The sequence below is a fragment of the Aotus nancymaae genome, unplaced genomic scaffold (genome assembly GCF_030222135.1).
Source record: "Aotus nancymaae isolate 86718 unplaced genomic scaffold, 86718_ANA_hifiasm-v0.15.2.pri h1tg000029l, whole genome shotgun sequence".
Classification (NCBI taxonomy): domain Eukaryota; kingdom Metazoa; phylum Chordata; class Mammalia; order Primates; family Aotidae; genus Aotus; species Aotus nancymaae.
The window spans coordinates 85,289,282-85,309,445 of record NW_026988442.1 but is presented as its reverse complement, the minus strand read 5'-3'; the positions used below and the strand labels follow the sequence as shown (position 1 = coordinate 85,309,445).

The window sequence follows — 20,164 nt, the reverse complement described above, 5'->3', positions numbered from 1 at the left end:
AATGACATCATTGAAAGTGTGTCTCTCCCTCCATGCACAAGCACTCAATTAGCTGAGCTAATAGCTCTTACAAGAGCAACTGAATTAAACAAAGGAAAGGCAGTTAACATTTACACTGACTCTAAGTATGCTTTCCAGGTTCTTCATGCTCATGCTGCCATTTGAAAGGAAAAGCATTTTCTTACCACCAATGGATCTCCTATAAAATAACACCAGGAAATTAACAGGCTATTATCCTCAGTTTTCCTTCCAAGATAAACAGCAGTGATGCATTGTAGGGGAAATCAAAAAGGGACGAGAAGGTAGCCAAGGAAATAGATTCACTGACTAGGCAGCTACATTAGCGTCAAGGAAGCCTCAAGACATGAACACACTTCACACCCCTCTAATCTGGGAAGGGTCCATAAGAGAAATTAAACCTGTGCTCCCCTACAAAAATAGAATGGGTCACTTTTCAAGAGTACACTTTTCAGCCCTCAGGATGGCTATGGTCAGTGAATGCAAAACTCTACTTGCCAACCTCTAGCCAATGGAAAGTCCTTAAAATCTTTCACCAAGCTTTTCACTTGGGAAAGGATAAAACTTAATGTGCCCAGAGATTGTTTTCGTGAGAGAACTTACTGTTGGGAATAATAAATTCCTCTTCAAAAGGTTTAATTGTGTAATGTTCTTATCCTTTGCTCAAAAGCCCAACCTCCCTGTACTCTCCTGTTTCCAGCCTGCAAACCACCCTTCCACTCTAGTCATGCCCTGACATGCTCAGATATGCCTTGTACTATAATGGACAGACCACTCCCATCCCACCTCCTCCTTCTCTTACAAGTTGTGTGCTAAACATATTTTTTAAAGTTTAAGTCTTAGCCAACTGGATCAGCTTAGATTGTGTAGTCCAACCGCAGCCAACAGGAAAAGGGCACAGGGACAGGAACTGCGTTAGGGATAAAAACCCCTTCTCTCCTTTGTTTGGTGTACTCTTGTGATCATGACTGACGCAGGCAGCACCCTTCTGCAAAAGTAAATTGCCTTGCTGAGGAAACTTTTTGCTTGAGTGCTAATTCTTCTTTGTGGCACCAAGCATTTGTTTCCAACATTACTAAAACAATCAAGCAAGCTGTTAATGCTTGTTAAGTCTGTCTTAAAAACAATCCTCTGAACAGGTAACTCCTTCCTTCTCAAACCCAAAGAATAGGAAGTCATCCAGAGGAAGACTGGCAGATAGACTTCAACCATATGCCAAAGACAAAAGGCATTCCATACCTGCTGGTATGGGTAGATACCTTTACTAACTGGGTAGAGTCATTTCCATGCCATACAGAAAAAGCCTCTCAGGTAATAAAAGTGCTAATGAAATAACTCCTCGTTTTGGTCTACCTACGTACTTTCAAAGTGACAATGGGCCCGCATTTAAGGCAGCTGTCACATAGGGGTCTCAAAAGCACTAGGCATAGAATATCATCTCTATTGTGCTTGGAGACCCCAATCCTCAGGAAAGGTAGAGAAAACTAATGATATCATCAACAGACACCTCAGAAAATTATCCCGAGAAACTCGCCTTCCTTGGGTCACTCTTCTTCCTATAGACTTACTACACATAAGAAATATCCCTTCAAAATTAGGTCTTAGCCCTTTTGAGATGCTGTACAGATGGCCTTGCCTTACTAATGATTTTCTATTAGATCAAGAAACCTCTGAGCTAGTTAAGCATGTAACCTCTCTGGCTCATTTCCAATAAGAATTAGCACAATTAGCAAAAGCCCAACCCCAGAAAAAGGACCACTGCTATTTAACCCAGGAGATTTGGAACTGGTAAAGGCTCTCCCTTCTCTCTCTCTCTCTCTCCCTAAACCCAAGCTGGGAAGGGCCTTATATTGTTCTTTCAACCCCGTAGGCAATAAAAGTTACCACTCAAGTCAAACCCTGAAGAGCTGAGGGATCAACCCCTAACAGCCCAGAGTAATGTCCTGAATATCAATGTGAAGAAATAGGAGATCTTAAGCTAAAAATCACAAAAGGTAAGTAACTGAGAACTACTCATCTTAGTCTCACCCCTACCTCACCAAATACTTTGTGTCATTTCTACCTCTCTTTTTGAGATTCATTGCCAAATATAAGAACTTCTTTTTGATGGAAATTATTTACTATGCCACCCCTGCAGGAATTGCTAAACTCAACTATTTGCAGTAGGATTATATACTGTAGCACCCTCAGAGTGCAATCTTGTAAAGAGAATCTCCATTATTGTAGCATTTTGCTTAATTACTATCCTCCTAATAGGAGTAACAGTTACTAACAGTAAATAAACATGAGCATTTTACTGTCAATAAGTCTGTTAAGACTTCTTATTGGACTCAGTAACACGTCACATCCTTTAGCTCCTGCAGTACCAGCCATAGTCCATTTGGACAACAAGACTAATTGTTGAGTCTGTCCTAAGTGGTTTGCTCAGTTCATTTATACTAAGGAACCCTTCAATGACCCACAACTCACCAGGATTCCCTGTTAGCTTTACATTTAACCCTTAAAGAGTTAACAGGCAATAATGGAACATGGTATGGGAGCATTGGGTAACTGGGTAACTAACTCCTTTAAATACAAAACTCTTCTCCTAATGCCAAAGAACACACTCCCCAAAGATAAACTTCACACCCTCAGGCTGGGAAAAGTTGACTGGGTAATAGCAAATGCCTCCCTCCACTTTAAAAGTACCAGGGAAGGACCATACTTGGGTGATCTCAGATACTGTAACATCACACTTGTAATTGCTGATAGTTCAAAGATTTGGGTAAGAAAACACAGGGCAATCTAAAAGGATCAGAAGCCCTAATGGGGGGGTTTTCAGAATCTAGCCTCTCCTTCTGGCTGGAAGTCCCAATGGAAGTGGTATGCTCTAAGTCACCATGTTGACTACAATATAAAGAATAACACATGGGCCTTTCCAAATATGCCCCCCCCCATGGAATTCCAGACCCTTGTATGGTGTTTGCTAATAATCTGTAAGCCCGTACATGTGGCTTTCAAATCTGTGGGTGAACTAGAGACAACTGGACTAACAGCCCTTGCCACAGGGATCATTTGAGATATTGGCCAGGGCAAATTATGTCTCTAATTTTTTGAAACTCCATTTGTCAGGTAAATCCTTCTCACTTGGCATGTCAAATTCCAAATGGCATCATAAATGACTATCCTAAATTTGGATATCCTTATTCCAAAGATGCCCACATTATATGTAAAGAAGGGAAATTTCTGATATGAGAAAAATCTGCTGGTGTCTCTCACAAGCCACAACTTAGAACCATCTTTTCAAGGAAGGGGCTATATTTTCTTTGTGGCACCTGGATACACTTAATTCTCCCAAGGCACTGGAAAGGAATTTGTACTACAGTATCAGTAGTTTCCAACCTGTTATTTTTAAATTCTACCAAGATGGCAGCATCATCCGGGGACATCCCTAACTTAGGCTCTTTTCTAGAAACTGCATTATCTCAAATACGTGGACAAAGAGATCTATCATTTCGATGCCATCGCATGAAGATTCAACTGAAAGCGTAGACTGGGGAGGGCATGCACATGACAACACCATCTTAGAAAAATTATGGATGAGAAATTCTATAGCCAGAGGTCAGTTCTGGCTTATGGGCACCCCTCTCCTTGAAAGATCAGTACTTAATATTTCCATTATGATGCAACAAGGATGGAAAGCAACTGTGGGTGCCACAGAGGCACAACAGCAATCTACAGACTCTTTAGCCTCAGTAGTAGTACAAAATAGACGGGCCTTAGATGTCCTTATAGCTGAAGTAGGAGGTACCTGTGCACTTTTAAATGAAACATGCTGCTTCTGGATTAACACCTCTAGTAAAGTAGAGTAAAACCTACAGGTACTTAAAGATCAAATCAAAATAATTGACATGCTAAGAAAAAATGCAGGCGTCAGCCCTGGGTGGCTACAAACCCTCTTTAATGAATTCTAGTTGTCTTTATGGAATTGGTTAAGTCCTTTATTAAGCCCCCTCTTGCTTATATGTCTTGGATTAATATTTGCACCTTGTATACTCAATACTATAATTCAGTTTCCTCTTGCCTAGAAGCAATCAAACTCCAAATGATGTTGCAAAGGGAACCATGCATGGGCACATCATTCTTCCGAGGACCCTTAGATGGACCCCAGGAAGAACCCTAGCTACTCTTCCCCACATGACGTCCCTTTTCAGCAGGAAGTAGCCAAAAAGAGTCATCGTCCAAAACCCCCTAACAGCAGTAGGGTGACATCTCCTCGGGAGGGAATATTACAGGAGTTATTAAGAAATTATTTTAGGCAGATAGAGAGAGTAAGGAGTCCTCAGTATGGTTTTTTTTCTTTTAATAAAGGCAGCTCCTGAAACATTTCTTTTCTACTGGGAAAGTGGCTTTTAGAAAAGCAGCTTGAAAAGCCAGACTGGCAAGCTTTGATAGGCAAATGCTGGCTACTAAAAACTGGGTCCATTCAACATGGTGATTCCCACCATCTTCTACTTGTCACCATGTTTACCAAGTGTCATGGCTGCCTCCAGATGACTCCACCTGTGCAGGACGTTATGGTGACCTGTATTTGCATATTAAAAGGTCAGAGTGGGAGAGCCAGGTTTTTCACAGACTACAATCCCCTGAGCCCTATGCAAATCAGCCTCCTAGTATAACTGACTGTTTTCTGCTGCACTCAGGGTTTTTCTCTCCCTTTGGAGCACCCCTTCCTTGGTCTCTGTACGGGAGAGCCTTTTCCTTCTTTCTTGCTTATTAAACTTTCTGCTCCTTGAAACCTTGAAACCACTCCACATGCGTCCGTGTCGTTTATCTAATTGATAAAAGACAAAGGACTCTGGTGTTCTTCCAGTCATCGGAGCCATATCAGAAGTCCTCCAACCAGAAAGTAAGTAACAAGAAACTTGGAACAAGAGAAAAGAAGAAAGAGTAATGAAATGGGAGAAATGGAAGTAAATACAAAAGCCTATCCTTCTCTTTAAGAATAAATGTTTACAGGAGGCTGAGGCAGGAGAATTGCCTGAACCCAGGAGGCGGAGGTTGTGGTGAGTCGAGATCACGCCATTGCACTCCAGCCTGGGTAACAAGAGCGAAACTCCATCTCAAAAAAAAAAAAAGAATAAATGTTTAATGGCTAAAGAAAAAATTATACCGATTTGATGTACTCCTAATGTATATAAAAATAATACAGTTATATTATATTGGGGAAAACACAAAACTATTATAATTATATTCTAAAGGGGGAAGGTAAAGGTCTCTAAAAATAGGTAAGGTTTTTATATTTACTCAAAATGGTAAAATATTGTTAATGATATAGCACAAAATATTTTTAATGTAAATTATAATAGCAAGAATCACCTAAAAAAAGGCTATCCAAAGAGAGACTCTCAAAGACACTCTGAAAACCAAATGAAATTCAAGAAAATGTTCACAAATCTAAGAGAAGCAGGAAAAAATAAATGAAAAGCAGAACAAACAGAAAATAAGGAAACAAGTAATAAAGTGATAAAACTAGTAATAAAATGGCAGAAAATAACTTAAGCCATAGAAAGGGACAAATATAACTAGGGATGTCAACATCCCTCTCTCAATAATTGCTAGATTAATCAGCAAAGGTGTAAAAAAGAAAATCAGCATGAATATAAAAGAGCCCAACAACGTACTAACTAATAGGATTGACTGGCATTTCTAGGATACCCTACTTAACAACAGCAGAATATATATTATTTTCAAGCATTTATCGACATTCACAAGACAGTCTATATCCTGGGTCATAAAACAAACCTTATTAAAATAAGAATAACTAAAATCATATAGTGTGTTCTGTGATTATAATGAAATCAAAACAGAACACAGTAAGAGAAAGATAGGAAAAATTTGAAAAACAACTTCTAAATAACCCACAGGACAAAGAGGACTCTAGAGAAAAATAAAACAAAACAAAAACACACTGAACTGAAAGAAAACTCAACATATCAAAACCTGTGGAATAGAGTCAAAGCAGAGCTGAGAGGAAAACTTATAAACCTAAATGCTTACATTAAAAAAAGGGAAGGTCTCAAATCAAGTCTAAGCTCCTACCTAAAGAAAATTAGAAAAAGAGAAAATAAACCAAAGTTAGGGAATAATACAGGAAATAGCAGAAATCTAAGCATCTAAAAACAAAAATTGACAAAATTGGTAAAACAAAAATCTGGTCATTTGAAAAGATCAATAAAATTAACAAACCTCTAACAAGACTAAAATAAAAAGGGGAAAAAAGACACAAATCACTCATTACAGAATTGAAGTTGAGGATGTAACTACATACTCCAAAAACGTTTACGAGGTAACAAAATAGGAGAAATGAATTTATAAGCATAAATCTGAAAACCTGGATAAAACACAGAAATTCCTCACAGAGCAAAATCTAGTAAAATTCACCTAATATGAAATAGATCATTTTAAAAGACACACAATAATTTTAAAAATTGAAATCATAGTGTTACAGGTAGTTAGGCATGAGTGGGGCAGAGGAGGTCTCTCCCTGACCCCCCAGAAATGTCAGGTGATCAGGGGATGGTTCCACAATTACCACACTGCCTCTCTAAACATAATTTGGCAGGCAAAGGCAGGGAGAGACAATCTCCTGATAATCCACAGCTGTTAATATTATAAAGTGTTAATTGAATGCAGGTACCAGGGAGAAGCAAAAAGAGCTTCCAATAAAATCTTGCGTTGTCGGATGAGGGAGCCCGGGCATGTGCATTAAGAGACAAAATAGTAGAACATGACTTTCCGAGGGCACACCACTGGAAAAGGGAAGAAAGCCTTCGATGGGCATGTGTAAAACTTCTTAAACACACTGCATGTGCTCACTTCCCAAGGGTAAGAAGGGCACTGCACATGTGGACAGCCCACTCTAAGGGAAGAATCGTGGGAAACGGTTGCAAGATGCCAGAAGACGACCAGCCTATAAAGTCCTAGGATCACAGTTAAATGTGGCACTTGACCTTCTTGGTGCCCACTTGGGTCTCTTCCAAGCACACTTTTCTTTCTTTACTGCTCTAAAGCTTTTTAATAAACTTCCACTCATGCTCTGAAACTTGTCTCAGTCTCTTTTTCTGGCTTATGCCCCTCAGTGGAATTCTTTCTTATGAGGAGGCAAGGATTAAGGTTGCTGCAGACCTGTAAGGATTCACCACCGGTAACGCGGACACCTTCCACCTGTAACAACAGTTTCAAATCAAATCTCCTGGGCCTGATTTCACTGGAGAAGTCTACAAAACACAAATCATTTAGGTGAGAATTAAGAATAATTCTACACAATCTTCCTCCAGAAAATAGTAGAGGATGGAAAACTTCCCAACTCACTCTATGAAACCAGTATTTATTAGCCTGATATTTAAACAGAAAAAGACAGTATAAAAGAGAACACTACAGACTAATATTTCTCATGAACACAGATGCAAAAATCCTAAAAAATTTATTAATACTGGCAAGGGAATTAAGCAATACTTCAAAAGGATTATACACATGACTAAATGGGGTTTTACCACAGATGCAAGGCTGGTTCTGTGCTTAAAAATCAATCAAGTCATGTTGTACAGAAAGGAAATCTATAGATCTGATCCTGAGCATAACAACTATTACTAGGGAAAATTATAAAACAAAAACAAAAAGTGAGAATTTAGTCTTGGAAAATTCTCCTAAAAGCAAGCAATAAAGAAAACAGCATTTATTCCACAAAGTCTATTATTAAATTTCAGTAAGATCAGCAAGAACCTGTGGCACTTGAGCCATAACCCACTGCTTCCTTCTTCCACCCAAGCCACTGTTCCACTCTGAGAAAATGTAACCAGGAAGATGAAAATCCTGTTTCTGCCAGATCCTAGTCAAGGGATACAGGAGAGGCGGACTACCAGCATTTGTCATGCTTCCCAGCAACATGTCACAATCTAAATTCTAGAGTGGTCTGTCAAAGATATCCAAAGCAACCTTCCTCCACCCAGTACTTACAGGGCAGGACTCTATCTCAGACACAGAAAGTCCAGAATACTGAGCCCCAATCACCCCTGCCTCAGCTCACTCATAGGGCAGAAATTCCATGTTGGGAGAGGCAAATCAAGTAAAGGACACTGCCCCTACCAAGATCCCTGCTTGTAATGCAGGAGTTTCACTCCAAGAGAAAACGACCACTGTCCCCTCCCCAGCTCCAGAACAGTGGAGAAGTTGTATTTAAGGGAGAGAAGCCACAAGAACAGAATACTTGAACGCTCTACCCGAAGAAACTGACTTTATTTGGTACAGAGTATGAGTGCTCTTGAAAACAACACAGGTCAGCTAGTTTATCAGAGATAACCAGGGAAATATGATAAGAGGATAAGACAAATAAGGTAAGAGCCCTCCTGGAGTCAGAACAAACATCAAAGATTGGCCTCAAAAACTATCCCTGCAAAGGGACCTAGATTTAACTGGATCAAGACTGTGGAACAATTTATGCTCTATTTATACACTGATTAAAAAAATATAGAAATCAGACAATAATGATTGAAGCTTAACAATTACATATGAACCTGACAGAAGCAGTTAACCTAACAGAAATCAGAGAAAAGAGTTAAATAGAGCCCTGATAAACCACTGTCATCCCAGGGTGACTGTGTGCATGCCCAAACCTGTGCACTCTAAGAAGATATCAGAGGCTAAAATGGTTCAGTCAAATCACTGAAAAAATAAATGAGCAAGCAACAACAAGCCTTGGAAGGGAGGGATCAATATATTATCAATAGTTACAATACATTGTCGAGGTATTCCAGATAAGCCAAGAAACCATGCCATTGCTAGAATAAAGCCGATAATAGTACTTGCAGCAGTACTGCTAAAATAGTAGCTGATCTACTTACACTCAAAGTCTTTAAAGTTTAAGAATTTATTTATTCCACATTCATACACTGTATGAATGTCCAGTTTGGCTGGACGTGGTGGCTCATGCCTGTAATCCCAACACTTTGGGAGGCTAAGGTGGGTAGATTGTTTGAGCCCAGGAGTTCGAGATCAGCCTGGGCAACATGGTGAGGCCCTATCTCTGCAAAAACAGTACAAAAATTAGCCAGGTGTATTTCCGTGTGCCTGTAGTCTCAGTTACTCGGGAGGCTAAGGTGGGAAGATCAGTTGAGCCTGGAGGTTGAAGCTGCAGTGAACCATGATCACACCACTGCACTTCAGCCTGGGTGACAAAACAACATGCTGTCTCAAAAATAAATAAACAAAATAAAGTAAAATATCAAGCTTAAAAAAACACATAATACAGGTAAAGAAACAGAAACACATGAGAGAAACAGGAGAAAAACAGCGGGCAATAGGAACTGCCTGTGAGAGGGCCTACATGTCAGATTGAAAAATACTTCAGAGCAGTCATTATAAATATATTCACAGAACTAAAGGAGACCATGCTTAAAGAGGTAATGAAAGGTACGATGACAATATCTAGGATACAAAATATAAAGAGATATAAAACAAAATCAAATGTTTTTCCATAAAAATACCTGTCATAAAAAATATACTTAAGGAGCTCACCAGTAGATTTGAACTGAAAAAAGATGATCAGCAAACTTGAAAGCAGATCAACAACTTATATAATGCAAATAATACAGAGAAAAAAGAATAAAGAGGCTGGGTGCGGTGGCTCACACCTGTAATCCCAGCACTTTAGGAGGCCGAGGCGGGGGGATCACGAGGCCAGGAGTTCGAGACCAGACTGACCAACATGGTGAAACCCCCGTCTCTACTAAAGAGACAAAAATTAGCTGGTCATGGTGGCATGTGCCTGTAATCTCAGCTACTCAGGAGGCTGAGGCAGGAGAATCGCTTGAACCTGGGAGGCAGAGGTGTGGTGAGCCGAGATTGTGCCACTGCACTCCAGCCTGGGAAACAGAGCAAGACTCCATCTCAAAAAAAAAAAAAAAAAAAAGAATGAAGAAAAATTAAGACCCTCAGAGAAATGCAAGCACCATTAAAAGCCCACCAATGTTTGTACAATGACAGTACCAGAAGGGGAGGAGAGAAACAGAAGAAATTATTTAAAGAAATATGGATGTGAACTCCCCAAATTTGATGAAAAACACTAATCTACTCATGCAAAATGCTCAATGAACTATAAGTACAATAAATGCAAAACAATCCACACCAAGAAGTATTAGAGTAAAAATGTCAAAAAGCAAAGAATGTCTTGAAAGCAGCAAAAGAAAAAATGACAAGTAACTCCTCATGTACAAGGCAACTCCAAAAAAATGAACAGCTGACTTGCCATCAGAAACAAAAGCCAGAAGGCACTTGGATGACATATTCAAATCATTGAAAGAGACAAAAATGCTAACCAAGAATCTTGTACTCAGCACATCTTTAAAAGATGAAGGCAAAATAAAGACATTCATTTCCACATAAACAAATACTGAGAGAATTTGTTGCCAGCAGATCCACCCTACAGGAAATACTAAAGCAAGTTCTTCAGGCTGAAAAAAAGTGACCCCAGATAGTGACATGAATTTACATGAAAAACCAAACAGCACTGGTACAGGTAAATATGTATCTCCTTTTTATATATAAAATATATAAAATAGAGTATCTCCTTTTTTCTTAACTGATTTATTTATTAAGCAATGGTATAAAACAATATGTATATAATTATAGTGGAATCAAAGCTGTATTGGCCTAGGAAATGATACCAGATGGTAACCTGAATCTATAAGAAATGAAAACCACCAGAAATGATAAACAGAAGGCTAATATATCAATTTCTATAAATATATACTTCATACTTGCTCTCCTCTCTTCTCTCAGCTTCTTTAATAGACATAAAATTATATAAAGTAATAATTACAGAATATATTTTTTGGGTTTGAGATACACACACAAACACACACACAAATAATAGCACAAGAAGGGGAAAGAGGAAATTGAGGTATACAAAGTGACATTTCTGCATCTCACTGTAATTAAGTTATTGTAAGCCTGAAGTATTCTGCTAAGTTAAGATGTATCTGGTTAAGTGCTAAAGCAACTAGTTAAAAAAAAAAACCTGAAAAATCCATTAAAAGAATGCAAATGTTACATAAGAAAATACGCACTGAATGAAAATTAATAAAAGAGGAACAAAAAAGACATAATTCATACAGAAAACAAAAAGTAAAATGGCACAAATACAAATCCAACCATATCAATAATAACATTAATTAATATTACATAAATCAATCAAAAGGCAGAAATATCAAACTGGTAAAAAAAAAAAAACATAAGACACAAGTATATGCTGCCAACGGAAGATACACTTTTCTTTCAGAAATACAAATATGTAAAAGGTAAAGGATGAAAAAAGTTATACCCTAAGGAAGGTAGAGCTATTCTAGTATCACACAAAGTTTTTAAATAAAAATGTTACTAGATACAAAGAGGGACATTTTATAATGTTAAAGATTGTTTCCATCAGAAGATACAATATATGCACCTAGATACAGAAAGCAAAAACTGACAGAACAGTAGGGTAAAACAGACAATTCAATAATAGTTGGAGACTCCCATACTCAACTTATCAATAACATATTAAACAAGGCAGAGCTCAGTACCAAAATAAAAGACTTGAAACAATGCCATAAGCTAATGAGACCTGACTGACAGGTCAGACAGAACACTCCATCCAATAATAGCAGAATGGGCATTCTTCTCAAATGCACATGAAATATTCTCCACAATAAGCCATATGGTAGGCCATAAAATAAACCTCAGTAAATTTAAAGAAACTGAAATAATACATAACATATTCTCTAAGAAGAAATAGAATGAAACTAGAAATCAGTAACAGAAAGAAATTTAGAAAGTTCACAAATACGTGGTGGATGTTAAATAGCACACTCCTAAATAGCCAATGGGTCAAAGAAGAAATCGTAAGAGAAATTAGAAAATGCTTTGATATAAATGAAAATGAAGATAACAACATATCACATCTGATGGGATGCAGTTAAATTGGAGAAAAATTTATAGCTATAAATGACTGTATAACAAAAGATCTCATATAATCTTTTACCTGAAGACTCTATACAAATAAAAACCCAAAGCACAAAGAAAGAAAAGATTAGTGCAGAGATGTATAAAATAGAGAATTAAAAAACAATAAAGAAAATCAACAGACTGAAAGGTTTTTGAGAAGATCAGGAAAATTGATAAAGCTTTAGGTAAACTGAGAAAGAAATAAAAAGAGTAAAATGTTATTAAAACCAGGAATAAAAGAAGGTATATTGACGCTGAAGTTACAGAGGGAAAAAAGAGATGTTAAGGAACATTATGAACAAATATATGCCGATAGATAAAGCAGATGAAACGGACGAACAGATGAATTGCTAGAAAGACTCAAACTACAAATACTGACTCAAGAAGAAATACAAATTTTAAATATACCTATCATAAGTAAAGAGACTGAATTAGAAACATAACTTTTCATAAAGAAAAAGTAAGATCCAGATGGTTTCACTGGTTAATTTAAAGAAAAAAATTACATTTAAAGAAAATTCATACCAATTTTTGACAGATTATTCTAAAAAAAACTCAATGCAATCCACCATATTTAGCTTGTTTAAAATTTATTGTTTGTGGTAATCTCCTATATTAACAGGATAATAAAAAGTAACATGATCATATCAACAGACACACAAGAATCATTTTTTAAAATGCAACATTCGTTCATGATAAAAATTTTCAGCAAGTTAGTAATACAGAACTTTCCTCAATGTAATAAACAACATCTACGTTCTTTATTACTTTCCTCAATGTAATAAAGAATAGCTAACATCATATATAAAACTTAATGCTGTATTTTAATTGTTACATGAATTTAGACATGTAAAAAAACACATCCATGCATATACACACACACACAAATGAGAGCATGTAAAAACTAGTGATACTTATGGAAGATCTGCAGATGGTACCAATATCTACTTATGAGACTTTAATACTGTACCATAGTTAGAGACGATGTTACCATTGGGCCACTGGGAGAAGCTGGGTCAACAGTAAATGAGACCTCTCTGTACTATATTTGTAACATCCTGTGAGCCTACAATTACTTCAAAATAAAAAGGAAAAAAAAAACAAAAAACAAAAGAAAACCCTACCCTACAACATGTCTATCAATAGTAGGCATTCAATAACTATTTTATAATATAATGAGTCAATCTGATTTTTTTTTCTATAGCTTTTTTTGAGTTGTCATCTTCTGTTGAGTGGGTTTCCACCATGAATAAGATTGGCCACGAGTTAATAACTGTTATAAAGCTGGATATACAGAAGTTCACTTTTATAATTCTTTCTACTTTTACATGCTTACAACTTTCCCCAGCAAAAATCAAAATAATAAGGCCATGTGGTCTCTTTCTTAGTCTTCTTGAACCCTACTAATGCCTTTAAAGACTTCAAAATACTTCATCTCAAAAGAGAATTCATTAATTTTAAAACTTTTATTTAGCCTCTGCTATTTAGTAGACCTTATACTAGGACCTGATGCACACTTGCTTGCTTAGATTAGAAATGCAATATAATTCATCAAAAATAAAACAAAACAAAAGTTCCACCATTTATAAACTGTGACCTTAGGCAACCTTCTTTATCTTTCTGAGTTTCACTCTACTCCTCTGTAGAACAGATATCTATGTAAAGAATAAATGAAATCATATGTTGTAAGTTGTAACAAATTGTAATTCATTTTTAGGTTGCTTAAATGTTGAGAGCAGATATTTCTATGAACTGACCTGGTATGAGTATGAGATTCATTCTTCTCAAGTTCCCTGGATCTCTTCTTACAGATAATGTCACCCTGAATCCAGTTAAAATTAGTTCCCTCAAGCACCAGCAAATTTTAACACCAAAACTATGAAAGAAACAACAGCAAGCTTATGTCTTCTTAACCAACTTTTTAATCAATAGTGTTATTTTTCCACCTTTTACTGTGCTAATGTGATTAAATAGTGAATGCCCAAGACTATTTACCGTAGAAGGTTGCTGAATAATGAGTATGGGAAAGGAGAAAAAACAGATACATTCATAATCGGGTAGGGAGAACATAAATTGTGTAAATCTACACAAGCCTTTTAAATGGGAGTGTGTGACTCACTAAGATAACTAAAAGCATAAATCCCTTTGAGCTAGCAACTATACTATTAGTACTACAGCTAGAGAAATATATATGCATGAATACATCTCTGCTTCATTGTTTGTAACAGAAAAATACATGCATTAAATGGAATATCTGCAATCATTAAAAAGAACCAAAAAGATTATTTGTATGTAGACAGCATACAAAAAGAGTAAGGAAAAGTAGCAGGTAACAGAAAGCAGGAAGTATTCTATGACTCCAACTCTATTACACACACACACAAACACACACACACGTATATATGTTTGCACATGCAGAGGAAATGTGAGAATATACAAGTTATTACAGTAGTGAATAAGCAGAAGGGTTTTTAATATCCAAAAGCAATTGCAACAATAGCAAAAGTTGACAAATAGGATCTAATTAAACTAAAGAAGTTCTGCACAGCAAGAAAAAAAAAACTATCAGAGTAAACAGACAACCTACAGAACGGGAGAACATTTTTGCAATCTATCCATCTAACAAAAGTGTAATATCCAGCATCTACAAAGAACTTAAACAAATTCACAAGAAAAAAAACAAACAACTCCATCAAAAATTGGGCAAAGGAAATGAACAGACACTTCTCAAAAGAAGACATACATGTGGCCAATCAAAAAACTTAACATCACTGATCATTAGAAAAATGCAAATCAAAACCACAATGAGATACCATTTCACACCAGTCAGAATGGCTATTATAAAAAAATTAAAAAAAACCAACAGATGCTGGCGAGGCTGTGGAGAAAAAGGAATGCTTTCACACTATTGGTGGGAGTGTAAATTAGTTCAACCACTGTGGAAGACAGTCTGGCAATTCCTCAAAGACCTAGAGGCAGAAATACCATTTGACCCAGCAATCCCATTACTAGGCATATACTCAAAGGAATGTAAATCATTCTGTTGTAGAGATACATGCACGCATATGTTTATTGAAGCACTATTCACAATAGCAAAGACATGGAATCAACCTAAATGTCCATCAATGATAGACCAGATAAAGAAAATGTGGTACATATACACCATGGAATACTATGCAGTCACAAAAAGGAGTGAGATAATGTCTTTTACAAGGACATGAATGGAGCTGGAAGCCATTATCCTTAGCAAACTAACACAAGAACAGAAAACCAAATATATTCTCACTGATAAGTGGAAGTTGGATGATAAGAACACATGCACACAGGGAGGGAATAACACATACTAGGACCTATTAGAGGGTGGAAGGTGAAAGAAAGGAGAGCATCAGGAAGAACAGATAACGGATGCTGGGCTTAATACCTAGGTGATGGGATGATATGTGCAGGAAACCAACATGGCACACATTTACCTATCTAACAAACCTGCACATCCTGCACATGTACACCTGAACTTGAAAAAAAAAAACAAGCAAACAATAAAACCAGAATTCTCCATTGAAGAAAAATACATGACGATTTAAAGACAAAAAAAAAATTAAAAAAAAAGTGTTTACATTTTTTCTTTGAAGTCTCCATTAAAACCTACTTCTATTAGTCTGAATTGAATGGCCTTCCTGTTTTCCCATCATATTTCCCACTGGAAGGAAGCCTGTCAATAAGTCACAAATCTAAGGTCTAATTTCTCAAATTCAATACAACTTACTCACTAAGCAAGCTGCCCACCGATGACAAAATTTTAAATATAGTCAATTAACTAGATGATTTAGCAAATTAAATATTTGCAATATATAACAAAATGTATATGACTTATAACTGTATTTTGTACAATAATTTCACATTAGTTGATAGTTACCCTAAACATTGAAATATCTTCAAATACTACTCACAATAAGGAACCTCTAATAATAAGAGCCACTCGAACACTTTGGTCTACAGTCTCATATCAGTGTTTTGCTGCCTGCTTGCAGTTTTATTTTTATCGCAATTTTAAAAATGTAAAGTAACTAAAAAAAGTATTTTTAAAATTGTTGCTACTTCTGATATGCTTAACAAGGGAACTAAATGATTTTTAAGTATTTCTTGGACAAGGGCAATATTTACTAATCATATTTATGTATTTGAAAGTTGTATCCTCTCATCACTCACGTCAGAAGATTCCGAAAGCAATGTCTAGGAAGAGAAAGACTACATGTGCATTATTAGCACTATAAATCTTCTGAGAGTATAAGAAATGCAGTAAATATTATTGAACATCTACTATGTGTCAGGAACATTGCTAGGACCAAAAATACAAGGCTAAAAATAAAAACCTTATGATAGCAAATTCTCCTAAAAATAATATTGTCATGGGTATCATATTGGAGAAGGGGACTTGAGGTGAGGGTGTGGGAATGAAAACTAATTAAAATAAGTAATTTAATTATGATAAGGAAGCCATAGGAGAAAAACCCTAATTCATTCAACAGTGCTAGAAAAATCTTCCTGAAACAAGGGAGTTTTAAGTTACAATTGAAGGATGAATAAAAGTTCACCAGGTTTGGAGGGGAGTATTTCAGGCAGAGAGAATAAGTACATAAAGAAACTCACAGGCAAAAGGCAACACTTAACTCTAAGAAAGACAGATAAATGTGGCCGGGTGCAGTGGCTCACACCTGTAATCTCAGCACTTTGGGAGGCCTAGGCAGGTAGATTGCAAGGTCAGGAGATTGAGACACAAACTGGTCAACATGGTGAAACCCTGTCCCTACTAAAAATACAAAACTTAGCTGGGCGTGGTGATGTATGCCTGTAATCCCAGTTACTCGGGAGGCTGAGGCAGGAGAATTGCCTGAACCAGGGAGTCGGAGGTTGCAGTGAGCCGAGACAGTACCACTGCCCTCCAGCCTGGTGATAAAGTGAGACGGATGGGGAGGGGAGGGGAAAATGTAATGGTAAACTGTGGCCAGAACTCTGACACATACCAAAATCCCCAGTAGGCTGTGACATAAAACAATCAATAAATATTTGGTTAGTTTAACAACTGAATGAGTGAAAGATAAAATAGCAAATAGAAGCAATTTTAAAGTTTATGTGCTTTTAGTTCCTTTGCAGGTGTTGCAGATTCTTCTTTCTGATTTCACAAGAGTATCAGCTAGAGAACAAGGCACTTAGAATCTCTGAAGTTCAACGGATAATGTATCTACAGAGAAACTAATTTATAATTGTTTCTCTGAAGATGAAGAGATTGGTCCTAACAAATCTTATTTAGCTTTATCACTAGAATTTTAAGTTAATAAAAACTGCCAGGCAAAATTAGATTCTGGTTGGCAGACCAAGTACAAGGAGAGATGCAAGTCTGCAGGAAAGACAAAGCAGCAGTTCTGTAGACTTACAGCAGGGGAAAATACTTTGGAAGGTAGTACGTTTTCATGCCAAAATGGAAACAGTAAATATTAATGTCACAGGATCCTTGGGGTGTCACTTCATCAGTCAGAAATCTCTGTGGCTGGCAGCGCCTTCTGCCTGAGTATTGCTCGTACCTGCTGGGCTTGTTCTGCCCACTCAGCCTGGCAGGCTACACCTGGTTCATGTGCAGGGGTACATCCTGCACATGTACCCCTGAACTCAAAAACTGAAAAGCAAAAGCAAACAATAAAACCAGAAATCACCCACTGAAGAAAAATACAAGATTTAAAAAGGAAGAAAAAAATGTATTTTAAAAAAGGGTTCACATTTTCTCTTTGACATCTCCATTGAAACCTACTTCTTCTATTAGTCTGAATTAAATCGCCTTCCTGTTTTCCCATCATATTTCCCACTGGAAGGAAGCTCAGCTCCCACTACCAGCCTGGATTCCACAACTACCAAGAGGGAGCCAGGCACAGAGCAGCAAGAGGTGTGTGGGTGAGTAAGCACAGGGTTCGGCCACTGCCAGGGACACCTGCTGCTACGGCACAGCAGGCAGCTCCTGGCACAGGTGCCAGCTCTGTACAAGGCTGTGGCTGGACCAGATATAACACATGCAACTTCTAATGCAGGCACCTGTGTCAAGATGAGGGGAACATGGTGGTGCCTGGAAGCTTGGAGATCCCAGGAACCAAAGAGCCCCAAAGAGGGTGTCATAGCCCTGGCTCAAGGAGCCCTTAGGTCTGGGCTCCCTGAAGGGCCACAGCTCTTCTCTCCTTATTGCCTGCAACATGGCGAGGAGGGGGGCATGTTTCAGCCCTGTTTGTGTTATAGTTTGCTCAGTACTGCCATTTGGCGAGTACTGAGTTCTTGTGGCACGTCCAGGAAGAATGAGGTATGTGAACAACTGGAGGGTGAGCAAGGCGGAGAGGAGTTCATGGAGTGACAGAATAGCTCTCAGGAGACCTGCAGTGGGTGACTCCTTTCCGCAGGCAAGTTGTCCAGGTAAGTGTCCAGCCCTCAGTGCAGAGGAGACCCGCGGTGGGTAGCTCCTTTCCAGAGACAGATTGTCCCAAAGTGTCAAGGAGACCTGACCCAAAGTGGGTAGCTCCTACCCACAGCTGGTAGTCCTGACATCTGTGTGAGTCGGGTTGATTTTAGAGACTTCAAAAGGGAGGAAGTGCAGGCTAATTGGTCCACAGGTGGGCCCAGAAAAAGCACTTTAAGTTATTCCTCCCCACTGTGGACTCAACTGACAGCCCAGTCCCCATGCTTCAGGCCATCCCTGGCCTGACTAACGGTGAGGCTTCACCAGGAACCAGCCCCTTTACACCCAGGCGCCTGTCTGTCTCCTGCCACCATCAATCATTTTGTCCACGGTGCCCTGGCTGTTGGTGCCAAGGGTTGCCTGCAGGCCCGTGCTGAGCCACCCTCAGTCCTCCATAGGTCTCCCTCCTGTGCTCATCAGCGCCCGAAGTCCAGAGGGGACTGAGGCAGCAGGAGGCTGGTGTGTCAGCACCACCCTGAGCATGCATACACCCAGCCAGGTCGCCACAGCATCTGGGCTCGGCCTCAACTTTGGAAATTGGAGCAGGCATTGGGAGTGAGGAGAGGTCAGGCAGTGGGAGCAGGTACTTCTGAGCTTGTGGGGGCTGAGGGACTTCCTGGACCATGGAGCTCTCGCAGGCTCCATGGAGTGCACAGTCCTGGCTGTGCAGCCCCCGCTGCAGCTAGTATCTTTGCAGTGGCTGCTGCAGACAGGCTGCCACTGCCATCATTAAGGCTGAATTCTTATTTGGCTAGCTAGTAGTCTTGGGTGAATTTTTCTTGCCACATAGGCCAGCCAGTTTCATCAACCCTAAGCTATGAGAAAGACCTGATCAGCAGTTCCAGAGTTCTACTGTGTGGTGTCTAAGGCTCCATGAACGTCATGGGCACTGAATGAAGAATATATCATAGGAATACATCTTCATTTGGGGGAGTGATTAATAAGAGAAGACAGAAACTTTTTTTTTTAAATTATACTTTAAAAGTTCTGGAGTACCGGTGCAGATCTTGTGGAATTGTTGCATAGGTACACACATGCCATGGTGGTTAGCTGCCTCCATTCCCCCATCACCTACATCAGGCATTTGAGAAGACAGAAACTTTAAGAGGTAACATAAACATACTGATTTTGCTAAGAAAAAGATTACTTACTGATGGATAACTTAAAATTTAGTAGTGGCTTAAAGAAATGACAATAGACTCCTTTTTTTGCCCTGAGCTCCTTTATAAAACAGGAAGAGGGGAAACCAAATAATACAGTACTCCAAATATATAGACTCTGTCGTTGAAAAGGAAAAATGTGTCTATACAGAAGCCAGTGGAAAAGTTTTCCCAGACAGGATAAGAGCTCTAAGTAAGAGTTGTATCTAATGAAGTTAATAATAACAACAATAGTAATAGCTAAACTTACTCATTGCTTACTATTGCCAGACACTGTAGTTCAGTGTATATGAACTGGTTTATTTAATCAGGAAAACAACCCTATGAGATAGGTACTATTAATATTCTAAAGATGAAAAACAGGCACAGGGAGATTACACAGACTTGTAAAGATCGTTCAGGTAATGAGTGGCAGGACATACACTCTATCCCATATTATCAAGCTCCAGAGTCCATGCTTAGAGCCACTATG

At 38.3% G+C, this 20,164-nt stretch overlaps 1 protein-coding gene across 2 annotated transcripts in view; it reads right to left on the bottom strand.

Moving 5' to 3' along the window:
- PTPN4 (protein tyrosine phosphatase non-receptor type 4) overlaps positions 1 to 20,164 on the bottom strand; it is a 220,490-nt gene that overhangs the window by 135,247 nt on the left and 65,079 nt on the right. The window contains exon 4 of one of the 2 annotated variants that reach the window (XM_064382839.1): positions 7,186 to 7,277. The exons of the other annotated variant lie outside the window; for it this stretch is intronic. Within the exon in view, the coding sequence (XP_064238909.1) occupies positions 7,186 to 7,277 (92 nt within the window). The remainder of the gene's footprint in view (positions 1 to 7,185; positions 7,278 to 20,164) is intronic. 2 annotated transcript variants of the gene reach the window in all.